This window comes from Haliotis rubra, unplaced genomic scaffold (assembly GCF_003918875.1).
Source record: "Haliotis rubra isolate DU_JTF1 unplaced genomic scaffold, ASM391887v1 Scf8, whole genome shotgun sequence".
NCBI lineage: Eukaryota > Metazoa > Mollusca > Gastropoda > Lepetellida > Haliotidae > Haliotis > Haliotis rubra.
Window position 1 is genome coordinate 3250290 of NW_025767523.1, and position 16666 is coordinate 3266955.

Genomic DNA, 16666 nt, shown 5'->3' on the forward strand with positions numbered 1-16666 from the left:
CTCCTATCAAGTCCCATCTTGTTTTACAATGTTATTACGTCCTATACCTCTACAATTACCAGGAAAGATTAAGCATGTTAAAAGGAAAGAAGTACTTAACTTTTTGCGTACTATGGCTTTAATGTTGCTGACTGCTTACGTCATACAATAACCAGTCACCGGACCTCGATTCACTGTTATGGATACAAACACATTTAAAAAAGGATATGGTATGCAGCTGTTTTAGATGTGTGAACAGTTGTTTGTCTGGCTTAACAAACGGTAAATAAGCCAGTTTACTGTACACGTGACTTAGACATGTGATCACTTGTATATTGGCTTAACAAAGGGTAAATTCATCAGATCGTTATACACGTGCTTTAGAGACACATGATCAGTTACTTTGTCTGGCTTAACAAAGGGTGAATGCGCAAGATTGTTGTACACGTGCTTTAGACATGTGATCATTTGTATGTCTGGCTTAACACAGGGTGAATGCGCAAGATTGTTGTACACGTGCTTTAGACATGTGATCATTTGTATGTCTGGCTTAACAACGGGCAAAAACGCCAAATTCTGTACATATGCTTAGGATATAGTCAGTAGTATGTCCAGCTGTAACAAAGGACAAATATAGCAGATTGTGGTACCCATGCTTAAGGCACGTGGGCACTGCCGTGTCTGGCGGGAACAAAGGGTAAATATACACACTGAAAACATATCGCAACACCTTTGATTTTTAACCCCCATATAGCAATTTATTATTTATACCATACTTTTATTTATTTGTATGATTATTCTGACCTATACATTGATTACAGATATGCACCTGCTACGCTCAAAGGGCAGCATCACGTCCATGTACGAGTCATTAACCAAATACCAAGTTTCAGTAAACTGTGCTTACACCTCGATAACTTGCAAAACCAATTGATTGTGTTGCTGATAAGCAAATGTTTTGAGCCTCCTCAACTGACAACTGCTCAAAGATGGCAAGTTATTGGAATATTGGCATGTCACTGAAGGCTCTTGGAAGAGATGTTGGTTGTTATCCATCGATTCTCAACCGATTGTCCAGAAAACATCATCAAACTAATGTCCTTAAGAACCGCCAGCATTTTGGTCGACCTTGGGAGGGTAGAGCCCTTTTTCAAAATCACAAGATTTCATCCATTCATTCCAGTGGCGTGTTTAAAGGGGCCTTCCACATCGTCGTTTATCACCGCCTAAAGTCGGTTGGGTATAGAGGGAGAGGAGGCGGAGGTGACCGATCAGACACCCTTTTTCCTCGAGCACAAAGAAACACCACCAGCTTGGTGTCAAGCTCGACGTCACTTTCGTTTGTTGTCATAGGGGCCCACTGGTCGGACGAAATTCGATTTCTTTTGTTCCTTTTGGCGCAGCAGAAATACTGCATATGCACAACGGAATATCTTGGAGCAAGTACCGTTTGACGGGGGTTCATTCATGGTGTGGGGGTGCCTCTCACATGCCTGTCGATTTGACCTTGTGACAATCAGACAACGGTACATAACTGTCATCCTATCCAGGGTCTAGACAATGACCGCTATCTTTTGTCATGTTTCCTTCTCTGAAAAAATACAGTTATTTTTGCGTTTAGTTTTGCCATTTAATTATTCCTTGGAAGTCAGTTTACCCTGATAGTAGGTTAAATAGAGGTTTGGATAAGTTATGGATAATAGTAACATATTGTTACTGTGAAAACTATGCGATAATTCTTTCCATATATAAATATATCGTCTTGTACATGCTGTAGAGAACAAGGGCACTGCTGCCAGACTGGGAAAATATGGTGAGTGATGAAGGGGTAATAATATACTCCGAAACGTCGAGTTCCTCATATTACAGAAGTTGATATCCATCTTTGTGAAGAATGTCTCTAAATGATCGAATGGACCAGACAAATCAGGAATTGACTTCATTAGTAACGATCAGTTGGGACGCGATGACATGCTTCAATAAGGTCAGAGAGCGAGGAGTAGCTGTCGTTGGCCTCTACGTTTCACAACGTTTGAGATACCGCCGAACATGTTCTTCCTATGAAGAGCGTCATTTGACTCTTTCTCAAAGTCTTTCTGTTGGTCACAACATTCTAGTCCTGCAGTCAATTTTTCAGAAATTTTTATAGAAGACACGCGGAGGGCATTTACAAATTGTAATTGTTTGATTCGCATTCTAGAAGTTGATAATAAAGCTTGATAACTGTGCAAGAATCTCGCTGTATGCAATAAACAAGAAGTTGTTATCCCCCAAATTCCCATTTTGACGCAACAGTGACAAACATAAATTCCAATGCAATGCCCTACTTGTCATAATTTCCCGTGTTTTTTGCCAGGTGAATATTCCAACTGCCTGTGAACATGCGCGTCTGCGGTTGCTGGCCTTTTCTTGAACACCTGGTGTCATCGCTATTTGATTCATGAACACATGCTCATCATATATTGTACATTTGATTTCTTGTGATTATGATAAAGGGCTTTCTGTTATTTACCCGACACAATCACTAGGCATGAATCTAATGATGAAAGACGTAATGGCCAACGTTATCTGATGTTTTATCTATATTTTATATATAGTCTATAGTCCATTTCAAGATGTTACCTTAATCTTCGTTTCTCTTCCAGATGATCCCCCGAGCATCCCTATTACTGCTCCCCCTGGCGGGAGTCATCTTCCTGGCTGTGCATGCTGTTCAAGGTGAGATAACTGTGCCTTGAGAAACACTTGTATGTCCATTTAGTAATAACAGTCACCATGTGTATAAGATGGACTCATCTTTGTTGCAAAATCAGAAATATACACTGCATAATTTTATGACATTTTATATTTAATCCGTCATGTTATAGATTCAGGATTCAGAACAGTGTATTGCTGCACAAACTGTGATACATGTCATCCTCCATGTTACAGGGGGCACACTGTGTGAAGCTCATTTCTGGTGTCCCCCGCCGTGATATTGCTGGAATATTGCTCAAAGCGGCGTAAAACCATACTCACTCACTCACTCATGTTACAGGTTCAGAGCCCAGGAGAATGTGTTACTACACCAGCTGTCATACATGCCATCCTCCATATTACAGGTTCAGAGCCCAGGAGAGTGTGTTACTACACCAACTGGTCACAGTACCGTCCCGGGAAGGGGAAATACACGCCGGAGAATGTCGACCCTAACCTCTGCACACACTACGTATACGCCTTTGCCACGCTGCTAGGCAACAGGATCAAAGCCTTTGAATGGAATGATCTCTCAACACAGTGGAGCAAAGGAATGTGAGTATTATTCTGAAATCGGGTATCGTCACTGAATTTCATGGATAAGTTCGTGTCATTTTCACAACTATTAAACTAACGTCTTGGAACAAAGGAATGTGAGTGTAACTGGCTCTCAAATTATGACTGAAACCGACCTCCTTCTCCAGGTAACGATTAATGAGATTGTCCTGAGAGCTACATTTTGCTCAAAGCATTATATTCATTCAATCAACAAATCGCGGATTCGAACATTAGATTCTTCCCGACTTTGAAACTTGTTTTGTCATCATCTTTTGTCAGCATGTCATCATCATTCCCATCCAGTGTATCATCAAGCGACAATGTTTTGCCAACTTCCACAGCACGTTTCTACGCCGTATGGTAGCTGAAATACTAGTCTCACACTCCCTGAACCGTAATATTTTCCCTTCCACCCAGCCCTTTTGGCAATGTTAAAGCCCAAAATGAAACAGATTTAGTTTTCTTCAGGTTCTCAATCTGTCACTTCACTAGGACTCCTTTTCAATATAAAGGGCGTTATTCGTTTCTGTCGAACTTATATATAACGTTAGTCTTAGCGTTAGTCAACAAACTCTCTCACTACCACTACAGAGTGTCGCACACTACTCAGAACTGACTCTTTTAACAAACATCGTTTTCAGTTTCTCCCAAATCAGTAAATGCTGCTTGCACTATCGTATAGCTGGACTTTCTGTTCCATCAATCACATGATTGTCTGGTTTGTTTATAGACTGCTTCATACCTGTGGACCCGTGAAGGTCCGGGTTAGAATTGGTCTTCAGCAACCGATGCTTGTCGTAAGAGGCGACTAACGGGATCGGGTGGTCAGGCTTGCTGACTTGGTTGACACATGTCATCGTATCCCAGTTGCGCAGATCGATGTTCATGATGTTGATTCCTGGATTGTCTGGTCCAGACTCGATTATTTACAGACCGCCACCATATAGCTGGAATATTGCTGAGTGCGGCGTAAAACTAAACTCACTCACTCACTCACTCATACCTGTGTCATCACTGACCTTCCGTGACCCATTCATATATTTTTCCCAGGTGGAAACACGATCCTGGATATTCTCTTGCGTGTACACACGTTTTACGTACACCTGTATTTAGAAGACTCAAATTATGTTTATCACGAGAAACATAATTCTGTGAAACAGTCTTCTTGAATATTTGTGTTTCTTATTTTTCATAGGTTGGCATAGACATCTGTTTCGAGTTGGGTATATTCTAGTGGGTTCGAATCCCGGGTCGCGCTGATAGTGTTTCTAGGTACGCAATGTCACATTCGTGTGTACACAAATTGGTAAACTTCAAAACCTTACCTCTTCCTAGCACATGCTAACACACATCGGAATAGAACCGGAATTCTGAACAAAGTAGCATGAAATCCAGCCTTACTCCGTCCCTCTCTCGTTCACTCTCTTCTTCCCTTCCCTATATCTCCCTCCTCACTCACTCGCTTGCTCCTATCAGTTATGCACCTGTATTCAAAAACCTAATATTCACCCGCAGGTTCGAACGTTTTATGGCGATGAAGAACGTCAATCCAAACATGAAGACCTTGCTTGCTGTCGGGGGATGGAATCTTGGGTCGGGGCCGTTCCACCAGATGTCTCACACCCCAGAAGGAAGGAAGGAGTTTGCGGACTCCGTCGTCAAATTCATCCGAGAAAACAAGTTCGATGGCGTGGATGTGGACTGGGAGTATCCGGCAAACAGAGGCAGTCCACCAGAGGATAGACAACACTATACCGAGATGCTAAAGGTACCATATGAACGGGGTTAGAATAGATCTCGTTCGGGAAACCTCGTATCATTGACCTCGTACGCCTTGTGACCATTTTACAAACTTGGTTTGTGACCATTTCATAATCTTGGTTCCGTCTTAGCGCAAACAGTCCAAGAAATAGTCCACTCGTTGTACTTCATCCACTGATTTGTGAGCTTGTATGAATGTTTTCTAAATACATACCGATTGTCATTAATAACCGCTAGCTTATCAAATAATGTGACAGAATTGTGAATATCACCCTGGTATAGAAAGAAAGAAAGAAAGAGTGCATACTGAAATATATGCACTTGTGCACACTCCGGCACAGCGATGACTTAACATAACATCACTGCCACAGGCTAATTTGCATATCACGTGACCGGACTTTTCTCTTGTTTGTAATCAAACGCGCATATTCATAATAAGAAGAGACTGGACTCACGAAAGCTTTTCGGCGCTCTCTTCATAATGTTTTACATTGTTACATAAATATTCTTCCACAACTGCGACAGTAAGGTCTATGACAGTACATATTTAGATATCAAACTGGCTGCATCGTTTGCTCTCCATCAGCTTCGATGACAGCACGTGGAGCCGTACAACCTATGTAAACAAAGGATCGCTACGCAAATCGAAATAGTGTTACGTGTTTTTGGATATTTTCCCAGTGAAACTAAACCATTCTATTAAATATGTTTAGTTAGGTGTGTAGACTCGTCAAAAATAAAAGAGTAAAAGAAATCTGTACATTATACTGAATGGACATTGCAAGATGTGACGAATCGTCACAATTTTGTGGTCTGTGGCAGAGGTACTGTGCTGGCTTGCCGCATGGAACTCTGGGTAGGAGAGTGACACTTGTGGTGTGGTGTTGGGGTCTTTGACTGGAGAACTTATCGTCTTGTGCGCAATCCGATTCGCTAACCGTGACGAGCCGGGTTAGAACTGGTCTTCAGCCATCCATGCCTGTCGTAAAAGGCGACTAACGGGGTCGGGTAGTCAGGCTCGCTGACTTGTTTAACACATGTCATCGTATCGCAATTGCGTAGATCGATGCTCATGCTGTTGATCACTGGATTGTCTGGTCCAGACTCAACCGCCTGACCAATCAATATAATATATATTGTTTCACCTGACACGTGGTCTTGTAAGGAGATGTTCATAATATCAACCAATGCTTTTCATTGTCAGACTAGAAATCTAAAGAAAATACAGTCGTGGATTCATTTTAGAAAGGACACGTGACTCAGAAACACACAGGCACAGAAATGTTGACTCAATGCTAAATGTATGACCTGCTTCAATGTTAAAGGGACATCGATTTCTTGTTCGGTTTGAACGTTGAAGTAATGTATAATCTGGTCATTGAATTAACACCAGATACAAATTTTGAATCAATGTGGAAAACAATTCACATTTCGGCATTTTTTCTTATATTGAAATACCATTATGTTAAAGCAATGCTTCTGTGTTAACAAGGGACTTGTTTCAGGCAGTGTACGATGCCTTTGTGGTGGAAGCGCAGCAATCTGGTAGACCCCGACTGATGTTGACGGCGGCAGTGGCGGCGGGAAAACCAAATATTGACACTGCATACGACATCCCGGAAATTTCACAGTAAGTGGTATAAGTCACATGTACGCGAAGATGGTATGACTGAGAGAACAACACTCAAGTAAGGGGAAGTAATTTCTTTTCAAACAAGTTGGTTACAAAACATATTGTTATAAAAATGATATATTCAAAATGTAGTCTAGCCATCCATCCTACAACCTTAAATCGTCAGTTCCCAAATGTGGCAAGACGTGACAAGTAATGAAGTTGTATTGACTTGATCCAAGCAACTCTTCATTCTCGTTCTGTATCACGTTGTGTTTTGATGCTGCATAGGATCTTGGACTTCATCAGTGTGATGACCTATGACCTGCACGGCAGCTGGGAAGACCACACCGGTCACAACAGCCCCCTGTATTCACGTATTGACGAGAGTCAAGACGACAAGTACCTTAACCTGGTGAGTGTCATGTATGCTGTATCCCTTGCCTTGTGCTCTAACACATACAACCAGAAGACGGGTTCAGTCTAACCCTTTATGGTATCAGGGCTCTCTACACCTAAAAGCCGATTGCACTTCTGGATTGTACCGCAGTTATAAAGTTCATGATCAACTGTAATCATGAACTGTATCACAGATAGATCCACTCTAACCCTGTACTGTACCACAGTTATACACCTGGTAGATGGGTGCACTCTAACCCTGTACTGTATCACAGTTATACACTAGGTAGATGGATGCACTCTAACCCTATACTCTACCACAGTTATACACCTGGTAGATGGATGCACTTTAACCCTGTACTGTATCACAGTTATACAACTGGTAGATGCGTGCACTCCAACCCTGTACTGTATTACAGTTATACACCTGGTAGATGGATGCACTCTCACCCTAAAACTACATCACAGTTATACATAAGGAAGATGGGTGCACTCTAACCCTGTACTGTATCACAGTTATACACTAGGTAGATGGGTGCACTCTAATGCTGTACTGTATCACAGATATACACTAGGTAGATGGATGCACTCTAACCCTGTACTGTATCACAGTTATACACTAGGTAGATGATGCACTCTAAACCTGTACTGTATAACATTTATACACTAGGTAGATGGATGCGCTCTAACCCTCTACTGTATCACAGTTATACACCTGGTAGATGGATGCACTCTAACCCTGTACTGTATGACACTTATACAACTGGTACATGGGTGCACTCTAACTCTGTACTGTATCACAGTTATACTGCTGGTAGATGGGTGCACAATAACCCTGTACTGTATCACAGTTAAACACAAGGTAGATGGGTGCACTCTAACCCTGTACTGTATCACAGTTATACAACTGGTACATGGGTGCACTGAAACCCTGTACTGTATCACAGATATACACTAGGTAGATGGATGCACTCTAACCCTGTATTGTATCACAGTTATACACTAGGTAGAGGATTGCACTCTCCCCCTGTACTGTATCACAGTTATAGACTAGGCAGATGGATGCACTTTACACCCTGTACTGTATCACAGTTATACACCTGGTAGATGGATGCACTCTAACCCTGTACTGTATCACAGACATACCCCTGGTAGATGGATGCACTCTAACCCTGTACTGTATTACAGTTATACAACTGGTAGATGGGTGCACTCTAACCCTGTACTGTATCACAGTTATACACCTGGTAGATGGATGCACTGTTACCCATTGCGGTATCACAGATATAATCCTGGTAGATGGATGCACTCTAACCCTGTACTGTATCACAGATATACACCTGGTAGATGGATGCACTTTAACCCTGTACTGCATCACAGTATACCCTATACACTAGGTATGGTAGATGGATGCACAACTCTGTAATCCCTAGATGGATGCACTCTAACCCTGTACTGTATCACAGTTATACACTAGGTGGATGGATGCACTCTAACCCTGTACTGTGTATCACTCTAACCCTGTACTGTATATACACCTGGATAGTATCACAGACATACCCCTGGTAGATGCACTCTAACCCTGTACTGTATCACAGTTATACACTAGGTAGATGGGTGCACTCCCTAACCCTGTACTGTATCACAGTTATACACCTGGTAGATGGATGCACTCTAACCCTGTACTGTATCACCTGGTAGATGGATGCATACACTGGTAGATGGATGCACTCTAACCCTGTACTGTATCACAGTTATACACCTGGTAGATAGGTGCACTCTAACACTGTACTGTATCACAGTTATACACCTGGTAGATGGATGCACTCTAACCCTGTACTGTATCACAGACATACCCCTGGCAGATGGATGCACTCTAACCCTGTACTGTATTACAGTTATACAACTGGTAGATGGGTGCACTCTAACACTACAGTTATACAACTGGTAGATGGGTGCACTCTAACCCTGTACTGTATCACAGTTATACAACTGGTACATGAGTGCAGTCTAACCCTGTACTGTATCACAGTTATACACTAGGTAGATGGATGCACTATAACCCTGTACTGTATCACAGTTATGCACCTGGTAGATGTGTGCACTCTAACCCTGTACTGTATCACAGTTATACACCTGGTAGATGGATGCACTCTAACCCTGTACTGTATCACAGATATACACCTTGAAGATGGATGCACTTTAACCCTGTACTGCATCACAGTTATACACCTGGTAGATGGATGCACTATTACCCATTGCGGTATCACAGATATAATCCTGGTAGATGGATGCACTCTAACCGTGTACTGTATCACACATATACACCTGGTAGATGGATGCACTTTAACCCTTTAGTGTACCACAGTTATACACTAGATGGATGGGTGCACTCTCCCCTGTACTGTATCACAGTTATACACCTGGTAACCCTGTACTGTATCACAGTTATACACCTGGTAGATGGGTGCACTCTAATCCTGTACTGTATCACAGATATACCCCTGGTAGAGGGATGCACTCTCCCCCTGTACTGTATCACAGTTATACACCTGGTAGATGGATGCACTCTAACCCTGTACTGTATCAAAGTTATACACCTGGTAGATGGATGCGCTCTAAACCTGTACTGTATCACAGTTATATACCTGGTAGATGGATGCACTCTAACCCTGTACCCTGTACTGGTAGATGGATGCACTCTAACCCTGTACTGTATCACAGATATATACACTAACCCTGGTAGATGGATGCACTCTAACCCTGTACTGTATCAACCCTGTTATACACCTGGTAGATGGATGCACTCTAACCCTGTACTGTATCACAGTTATACACCTGGTAGATGGATGCACTCTAACCCTGTACTGTATCACAGTTATACAGATGGATGCACTCTAACCCTGTACTGTATCACAGTTATACAGTGGATGCATACACTAGGTAGATGGATGCACTCTAACCCTGTACTGTATCACAGTTATACACCTGGTAGATGGATGCACTCTAACCCTGTACTGTATCACAGTTATACACTAGGTAGATGGATGCACTCTAACCCTGTACTGTATCACAGTTATACACTGGTAGATGGATGCACTCTAACCCTGTACTGTATCACAGTTATACACCTGGTAGATGGATGCACTCTAACCCTGTACTGTATCACAGTTATACACCTGGTAGATGGATGCACTCTAACCCTGTACTGTATCACAGATATACACCTGGTAGATGGATGCACTCTAACCCTGTACTGTATCACAGTTATACACTAGGTAGATGGATGCACTCTAACCCTGTACTGTATCACAGTTATACACCAGCAGGATCTTGGCTTGATATTGTTAATAGCGTTGTCGGAGAGATGAAGCAGAGTTCATCACACAACAGGATTCCTCTTTAATCTCTCCCTTGTTAATTTTTCAATGTGTAAACATTATCCTTGTTGTGTAAACAACCACCACTCTTTGTAAATCTGCCTAGTCTATTGTGTAAACGAGAATATCAGCCTGTATATCAACTGTATAAACATCTCTTTACTCGTGTATATAAATCCTTTACCTACATCACTGTACTTCGCCTGCCTGAGAACGGTTTTCGGATCTACATCGGAACGTCGTATATATTGTTTCATATCCATAGAATTACCCCACTTGTTGTACCCACTCTCATAACATAGCAAATGATTTACTTGGGATTTCGTTAAATTTGGTTTCAGCATTGGGCAGCTGAATACTGGGTGAAGATGGGCGCACCCAGAGAGAAACTAAACATAGGCTTGGCGTTGTATGGACGCACGTTTACCCTGTCAACTGGCGACAACACCCTAGGTGCACCTGCCAGTGGCCCCGGCACAAAAGGCCCGTACACACGCGAGAAGGGCTTCCTTTCTTATCAGGAGGTGAGAGAAGCGGACATAAAATCTCAACCACATCACCATTTAAATGTTATGCAAATAGCGATATTGTAGTGGCAGTTGCTCGAATAGAGGTGAAATAGCAAAGGCATGTTTTTAGCGTAGTAGACACTGAGCATCTAAAATCACTCAAGTTCAATGATATGTCACATAAATAGCGTGTCACATAAAGACACCCAAAATCCAGTCCGGCGCTCAGAAAAAGTTCAGTTGTCTGATCACGTCACATGGGATTCGTAGCTCTTCTTCTTGGAGGACCTGGATAAGTTCTTTGTGGATTGAATGGAGGATGTGGTCGATGTGGACGTGGACGACCCATGACGTTTGTCACCTTGTTTGCTACTTTTTCTATCAGCAAATGTGCCTCGGACGTGTACCGCTTTCCGCACAGGACATTTGTTGTGTTTGGACAATATGTTTTACACTGATTAAGTTTGAACTTGATGCATATAAAATTTGCAATTCCATATTTGGCCGTCAGTGTATTCCAATATCTGTGACAATCAGGATCATAAATCATGATGTTTGAAAAACTGTTTATATTTCATATATTTTCTACCGAAGTAGTTTATAAGTTAATCAAATATGTTTTAAGGTACTTGAGTGAAAAGACCAAAGTGTAAATTGTTCTCGTTTCAGATCTGTGAAATGGAGCAAAATGGTGGCACAATTGTAGATATCCCCGAACAGCGCGTCCGCTATATTACCCGGGGTGACCAGTGGGTGGGCTATGACGACAAACTGAGTCTCCGTGAGAAGGTAAGAACATGTTGGATGCAGGGTGAAGAGGGTGGGCTATGACGTCAAACTGAGTCTCTCCCAGAAGGTGAACACATGTTGGGTGCAGGGTGAAGAGGGTGGACAACGACGTCAAACTGAGTCTCCGTCAGAAGGTGAACACATGTTGGGTGCAGGGTGAAGAGGGTGGGCAATGACGTCAAACTGAGTATCTCCGTCAGAAGGTGAACACATGTTGGGTGCAGGGGGTGCAGGGGTGAAGAAGGTGAACAAACACATGTTGGGTGCAGGGTGGGAAGAGGGTGGGCAACGACGTCAAACTGAGTCTCCGTCAGAAGGTGAACACATGTTGGGTGCATGACGACAAACTGAGTCTCTCCCAGAAGGTGAACACATGTTGGGTGCAGGGTGAAGAGGGTGGGCAACGACGTCAAACTGAGTCACCGTCAGAAGGTGAACACATGTTTGGGTGCAGGTGTGAAGAGGGTGGGTAAATGACGTGAAACTGTGTCTCTCCCAGAAGGTGAACACATGTTAGGAGGGTGGACAATGGCATCAAAGTGAGTGTCTGTCAGAAGGTAAAAGCACTTGTTGGATGCATCGTAAAGTGGGTGGGCAATGGCGTCAAAGTGAGTTGTCCCAGAAGGTGAACACAGGTTTGGAGCAGGGCGAAGAGGTATTAGCAATGATGTCAAACTGAGTCTCGGTCAGAAGGTGAACACATGTTTGGAGCAGGGTGAAGAGGGTGGGCAATGACGTCAAACTGAGTCTCGGTCAGAAGGTGAACACATGTTTGGAGCAGGGTGAAGAGGGTGGGCAACGACGTCAAACTGAGTCTCCGTCAGAAGGTGAACACATGTTGGGTGCAGGGTGAAGAGGGTGGACAATGACGTCAAACTGAGTCTCCGCCAGAAGGTGAACACATGTTGGGTGCAGGGTGAAGAGGGTGGGCAGTGACGTCAAACTGAGTCTCCGTCAGAAGGTGAACACATCTTGGGAGCAGGGTGAACAGGGTTGACAATGGCCGTGTCAGAAGGGAACACTCACATGCATGTGCGAGCGTTTATGTCTCCGGCTGATATAGCCACAAAGGTCACCTGTAGAAATCCAAACTTATCATAAGCAAGTCACTCTCGAAAACTGACGATTGAAGGCGTTCGCGAACAGGTGAATGCAACCTGCCCCACCAGTGGCATCCGTCACGAACTTTTGGAAGGCTAGTCAACTGTTCACGTGAATAGAGCTGGGTAACATTTAACATAAGGAAAGTAGCCTCCGACAATATTTTCCAGCTGAATAACTTACTGCTATCGCCTAGCTGAACCGCTCTCGCTTATTTTACCGTCTGACTTACTGGTGTTTGCTTCCTGAACCGGACATACTCACTGTTACATTCTAGCTGAACCGGTCTCACTTACTGTTATCCTCCAGCTGAACCTGTCTTACTGTTATCTTCTAGCTGAACCGGTCTCACTTACTGTTATCTTCATGTTGAACCGGTCTCACTTACTGTTATCTTCTAGCTGAACCGGTCTCAATTACTGTTATCTTCATGTTGAACCGGTCTCACTTACTGTTATCTTCTAGCTGAACCAGTCTTACTTACTGTTATCTTCTAGCTGAACCGGTCTTACTTACTGTTATCTTCTAGCTGAACCGGTCTCACTTACTGTTATCTTCATGTTGAACCGGTCTCACTTACTGTTATCTTTTAGCTGAACCGGTCTTACTTACTGTTATCTTCTAGCTGAACCGGTCTTACATACTGTTATCTTCTACCTGAACCGGTCTTACTTACTAATATCTTCTAGCTGAACCTGTCTTACTGTTATCTTTTAGCTGAACCTGTCTTGATGTTATATTCCAGCTGAACCGGTCTTACCTACTTTTATCTCTTAGCTGAACGGGTCTTACATACTGTTATCTTCTAGCTGAACCGGTCTTACTTACTGTTATCTTCTAGCTGAACGGGTCTTACATACTGTTATCTTCTAGCTGAACCGGTCTTACTTACTTTTATCTTCTAGCTGAACCGGTCTTACATACTGTTATCCTCCATCTGAACCGGTCTTACTTACTGTTATCTTCTAGCTGAACGGGTCTTACATACTGTTATCTTCAATGCTGAACCTGTCTTCAATGAACCTTAATGTTATATTCCAGCTGAACCTGTCTTACTTACTTTTATGTTCTAGCTGAACCGGTCTTACTTACTATTATCTTCAAGCTGAACCGGTCTCACTTAATGTTATCTTTTAGCTGAACCTGTCTTAATGTTATATTCCAGCTGAACCTGTCTTACTTACTTTTATGTTCTAGCTGAACCGGTCTTACTTACTATTATCTTCAAGCTGAACCGGTCTCACTTAATGTTATCTTTTAGCCGAACCTGTCTTAATGTTATATTCCAGCTGAACCTGTCATACTTACTTTTATGTTCTAGCTGAACTGGTCTTACTTACTATTATCTTCAAGCTGAACCGGTCTCACTTACTGTTATCTTCTAGCTGAACCGGTCTTACTGTTATCTTCTAGCTGAACCGGTCTTACTTACTGTTTTCTTCTAGCTGAACAAGTCTTACTTACTGTTATCTTCTAGCCAATCGGTCTTACTTACTGTTATCTTCTAGCTGAACCGGTGTTACTTACTGTTTTCTTCTAGCTGAACCTTTCTTACTTACTGTTATCTTCTAGCTGAACCGGTCTTACTTACTGTTATCTTCTAGCTGAACCGGTCTTACTTGCTGTAATCTTTTAGCTGAACCTGTCTTACTGTAATCTTCTAGCTGAACCGGTCTTACTTACTGTAATCTTTTAGCTGAACCTGTCTTACTGTTATCTTCTAGCTGAACCGGTCTTACTTACTGTTTTCTTCTAGCTGAACCGGTCTTACTTACTGTTATCTTCTAGTTGAACCAGTCTTACTTACTGTAATCTTCTAGCTGAACCGGTCTTACTTACTGTAATCTTTTAGCTGAACCTGTCTTACTGTTATCTTCTAGCTGACCGGTCTTACTGTTATCTTCCAGCTGAACCGGTCTTACTTACTGTTATCTTCTAGCTGAACCAGTCTTATTTACCGTAATGTTCTAGCTGAACCTGTCTTACTGTTATCTTCCAGCTGAACCGGTCTACTTACTGTTATCTTCTAGCTGAACCGGTCTTACTTACTGTTATCTTCTAGCTGAACCGGTCTTACTTACTGTAATCTTTTAGCTGAAGCTGTCTTACTGTTATCTTCCAGCTGAACCGGTCTACTTACTGTTATCTTCTAGCTGAACCGGTCTTACTTAATGTTATCTTCTAGCTGAACCGGTCTTACTTACTGTAATCTTTTAGCTGAAGCTGTCTTACTGTTATCTTCTAGCTGAACCGGTCTTACTTACTGTTTTCTTCTAGCTGAACCGGTCTTACTTACTGTTATCTTCTAGCTGAACCGGTCTTACTGTTATCTTCTGTAATCTTTTAGCTGAACCTGTCTTACTGTTATCTTCTAGCTGAACCGGTCTTACTTACTGTAATCTTTTAGCTGAACCTGTCTTACTGTTATCTTCTAGCTGAACCGGTCTTACTGTTATCTTCCAGCTGAACCGGTCTACTTACTGTTATCTTCTAGCTGAACCAGTCTTACTTACCGTAATGTTCTAGCTGAACCTGTCTTACTGTTATCTTCCAGCTGAACCGGTCTACTTACTGTTATCTTCTAGCTGAACCGGTCTTACTTAATGTTATCTTCTAGCTGAACCTCCTGTTACTGTTATAGTAGGAATACTGCTGTGCAGCGTCAGACAAAACAGACGTCCATTTGTATTCAAATTCAATCAATGGCGGGTGCATATAATGTACACAGTTATTTTCCCTTTACTCAAAAAAAGAATTTGTTCCCGAGGACGGACAAGGCTAGATCTTCTTTCCCACTAACATTCTATATTTATCTTTATATTCCTGCTACAGGTGTGCTACATCAAGACGAATGGTTTTGGAGGTGTGATGGTGTGGGCCCTGGACTTAGATGACTTCTCGGGGTCTGACTGCGGCCAAGGCCGCTATCCCCTACTCCACGCTATCGTGGACGAACTCGCCAGCCCAGACAGAACTAACTGTGTAGGACCAGGACCGTAAGAGTTTAGATTTGTTTTGAAGAACAATCTAAGTAGTTATTGTTGAGATCTTCTGTATGTCTCTGACTGTATGATTCGTAAGGAGAGTAACTAAAACAAATCAAAATATTTATTTTTGCTTCCACAGAAATGCTGAAATGAAAAACTTTTTTCTGAACTTTAAAACGGAAACAGTGCAGATATAATCCAGGATTATTCAAAAGATGAAACCAGTGCAGTCAATTTCTTTTTCATTTCAACCTACTGTACCAATTAAAAGTTCAACCCTTTTACGCTCGTAAGCACCTGTATGTATCATTACCAGCCGGGAAGATCCCGGTCTTCAGCAACTCAACCTTGTCGTAAGAGGCGACTAACGGAATCGGGTGCACAGGCTAGCTGACTTGGTTGGGACATGCCAGCGTATCCTAATTGCGTAGAACGATGCTCATGCCGTTGATCACTGGGTTGTATAGCTGGAATATACAACAATATTACAAGCCAGCAGTAATATTAGTGAAATAAAACGTCTGCCCTAATCTCCGTTGGCTGTGTTTAATGACACTAAACCTCCCAACCCCCAGGCACCAGGATATTAACCATGGTTCTGTCACCACCCAGCGTCCCGTGACTACCCCCACGAAAGCCTACACTCCCCCGCCGGTCGTCGTGACGAACCAACCTCCCGTCACCAACGGTCCCGTTAACAGTAAGTGGCCGTTATAGGACCATTAGTAAGCTTTAAAGCAGAGACGGTATACCTATATGGTATATATAAGGTCTCTGTTTAAAGACAGTCATCGAGTTTACAAGCGGTTTGTACACTTTATAAGTAATTATTTGTTTTGTGAGGTATGTTTAATC

General features: G+C 42.5%; 1 protein-coding gene across 1 annotated transcript in view; it reads left to right on the forward strand.

Moving 5' to 3' along the window:
* The first annotated feature begins 1773 nt into the window (after positions 1-1773).
* Positions 1774-16666, forward strand: part of LOC124261496 — a 78066-nt gene continuing 63173 nt past the window's right edge. The window contains exons 1-10 of the mRNA XM_046695816.1: positions 1774-1792; positions 2625-2697; positions 3081-3270; positions 4789-5041; positions 6540-6664; positions 6938-7061; positions 10767-10949; positions 11604-11723; positions 15657-15820; positions 16387-16511. Of these exons, the coding sequence (XP_046551772.1) occupies positions 1790-1792; positions 2625-2697; positions 3081-3270; positions 4789-5041; positions 6540-6664; positions 6938-7061; positions 10767-10949; positions 11604-11723; positions 15657-15820; positions 16387-16511 (1360 nt within the window). The 5' untranslated portion in view covers positions 1774-1789. The remainder of the gene's footprint in view (positions 1793-2624; positions 2698-3080; positions 3271-4788; positions 5042-6539; positions 6665-6937; positions 7062-10766; positions 10950-11603; positions 11724-15656; positions 15821-16386; positions 16512-16666) is intronic.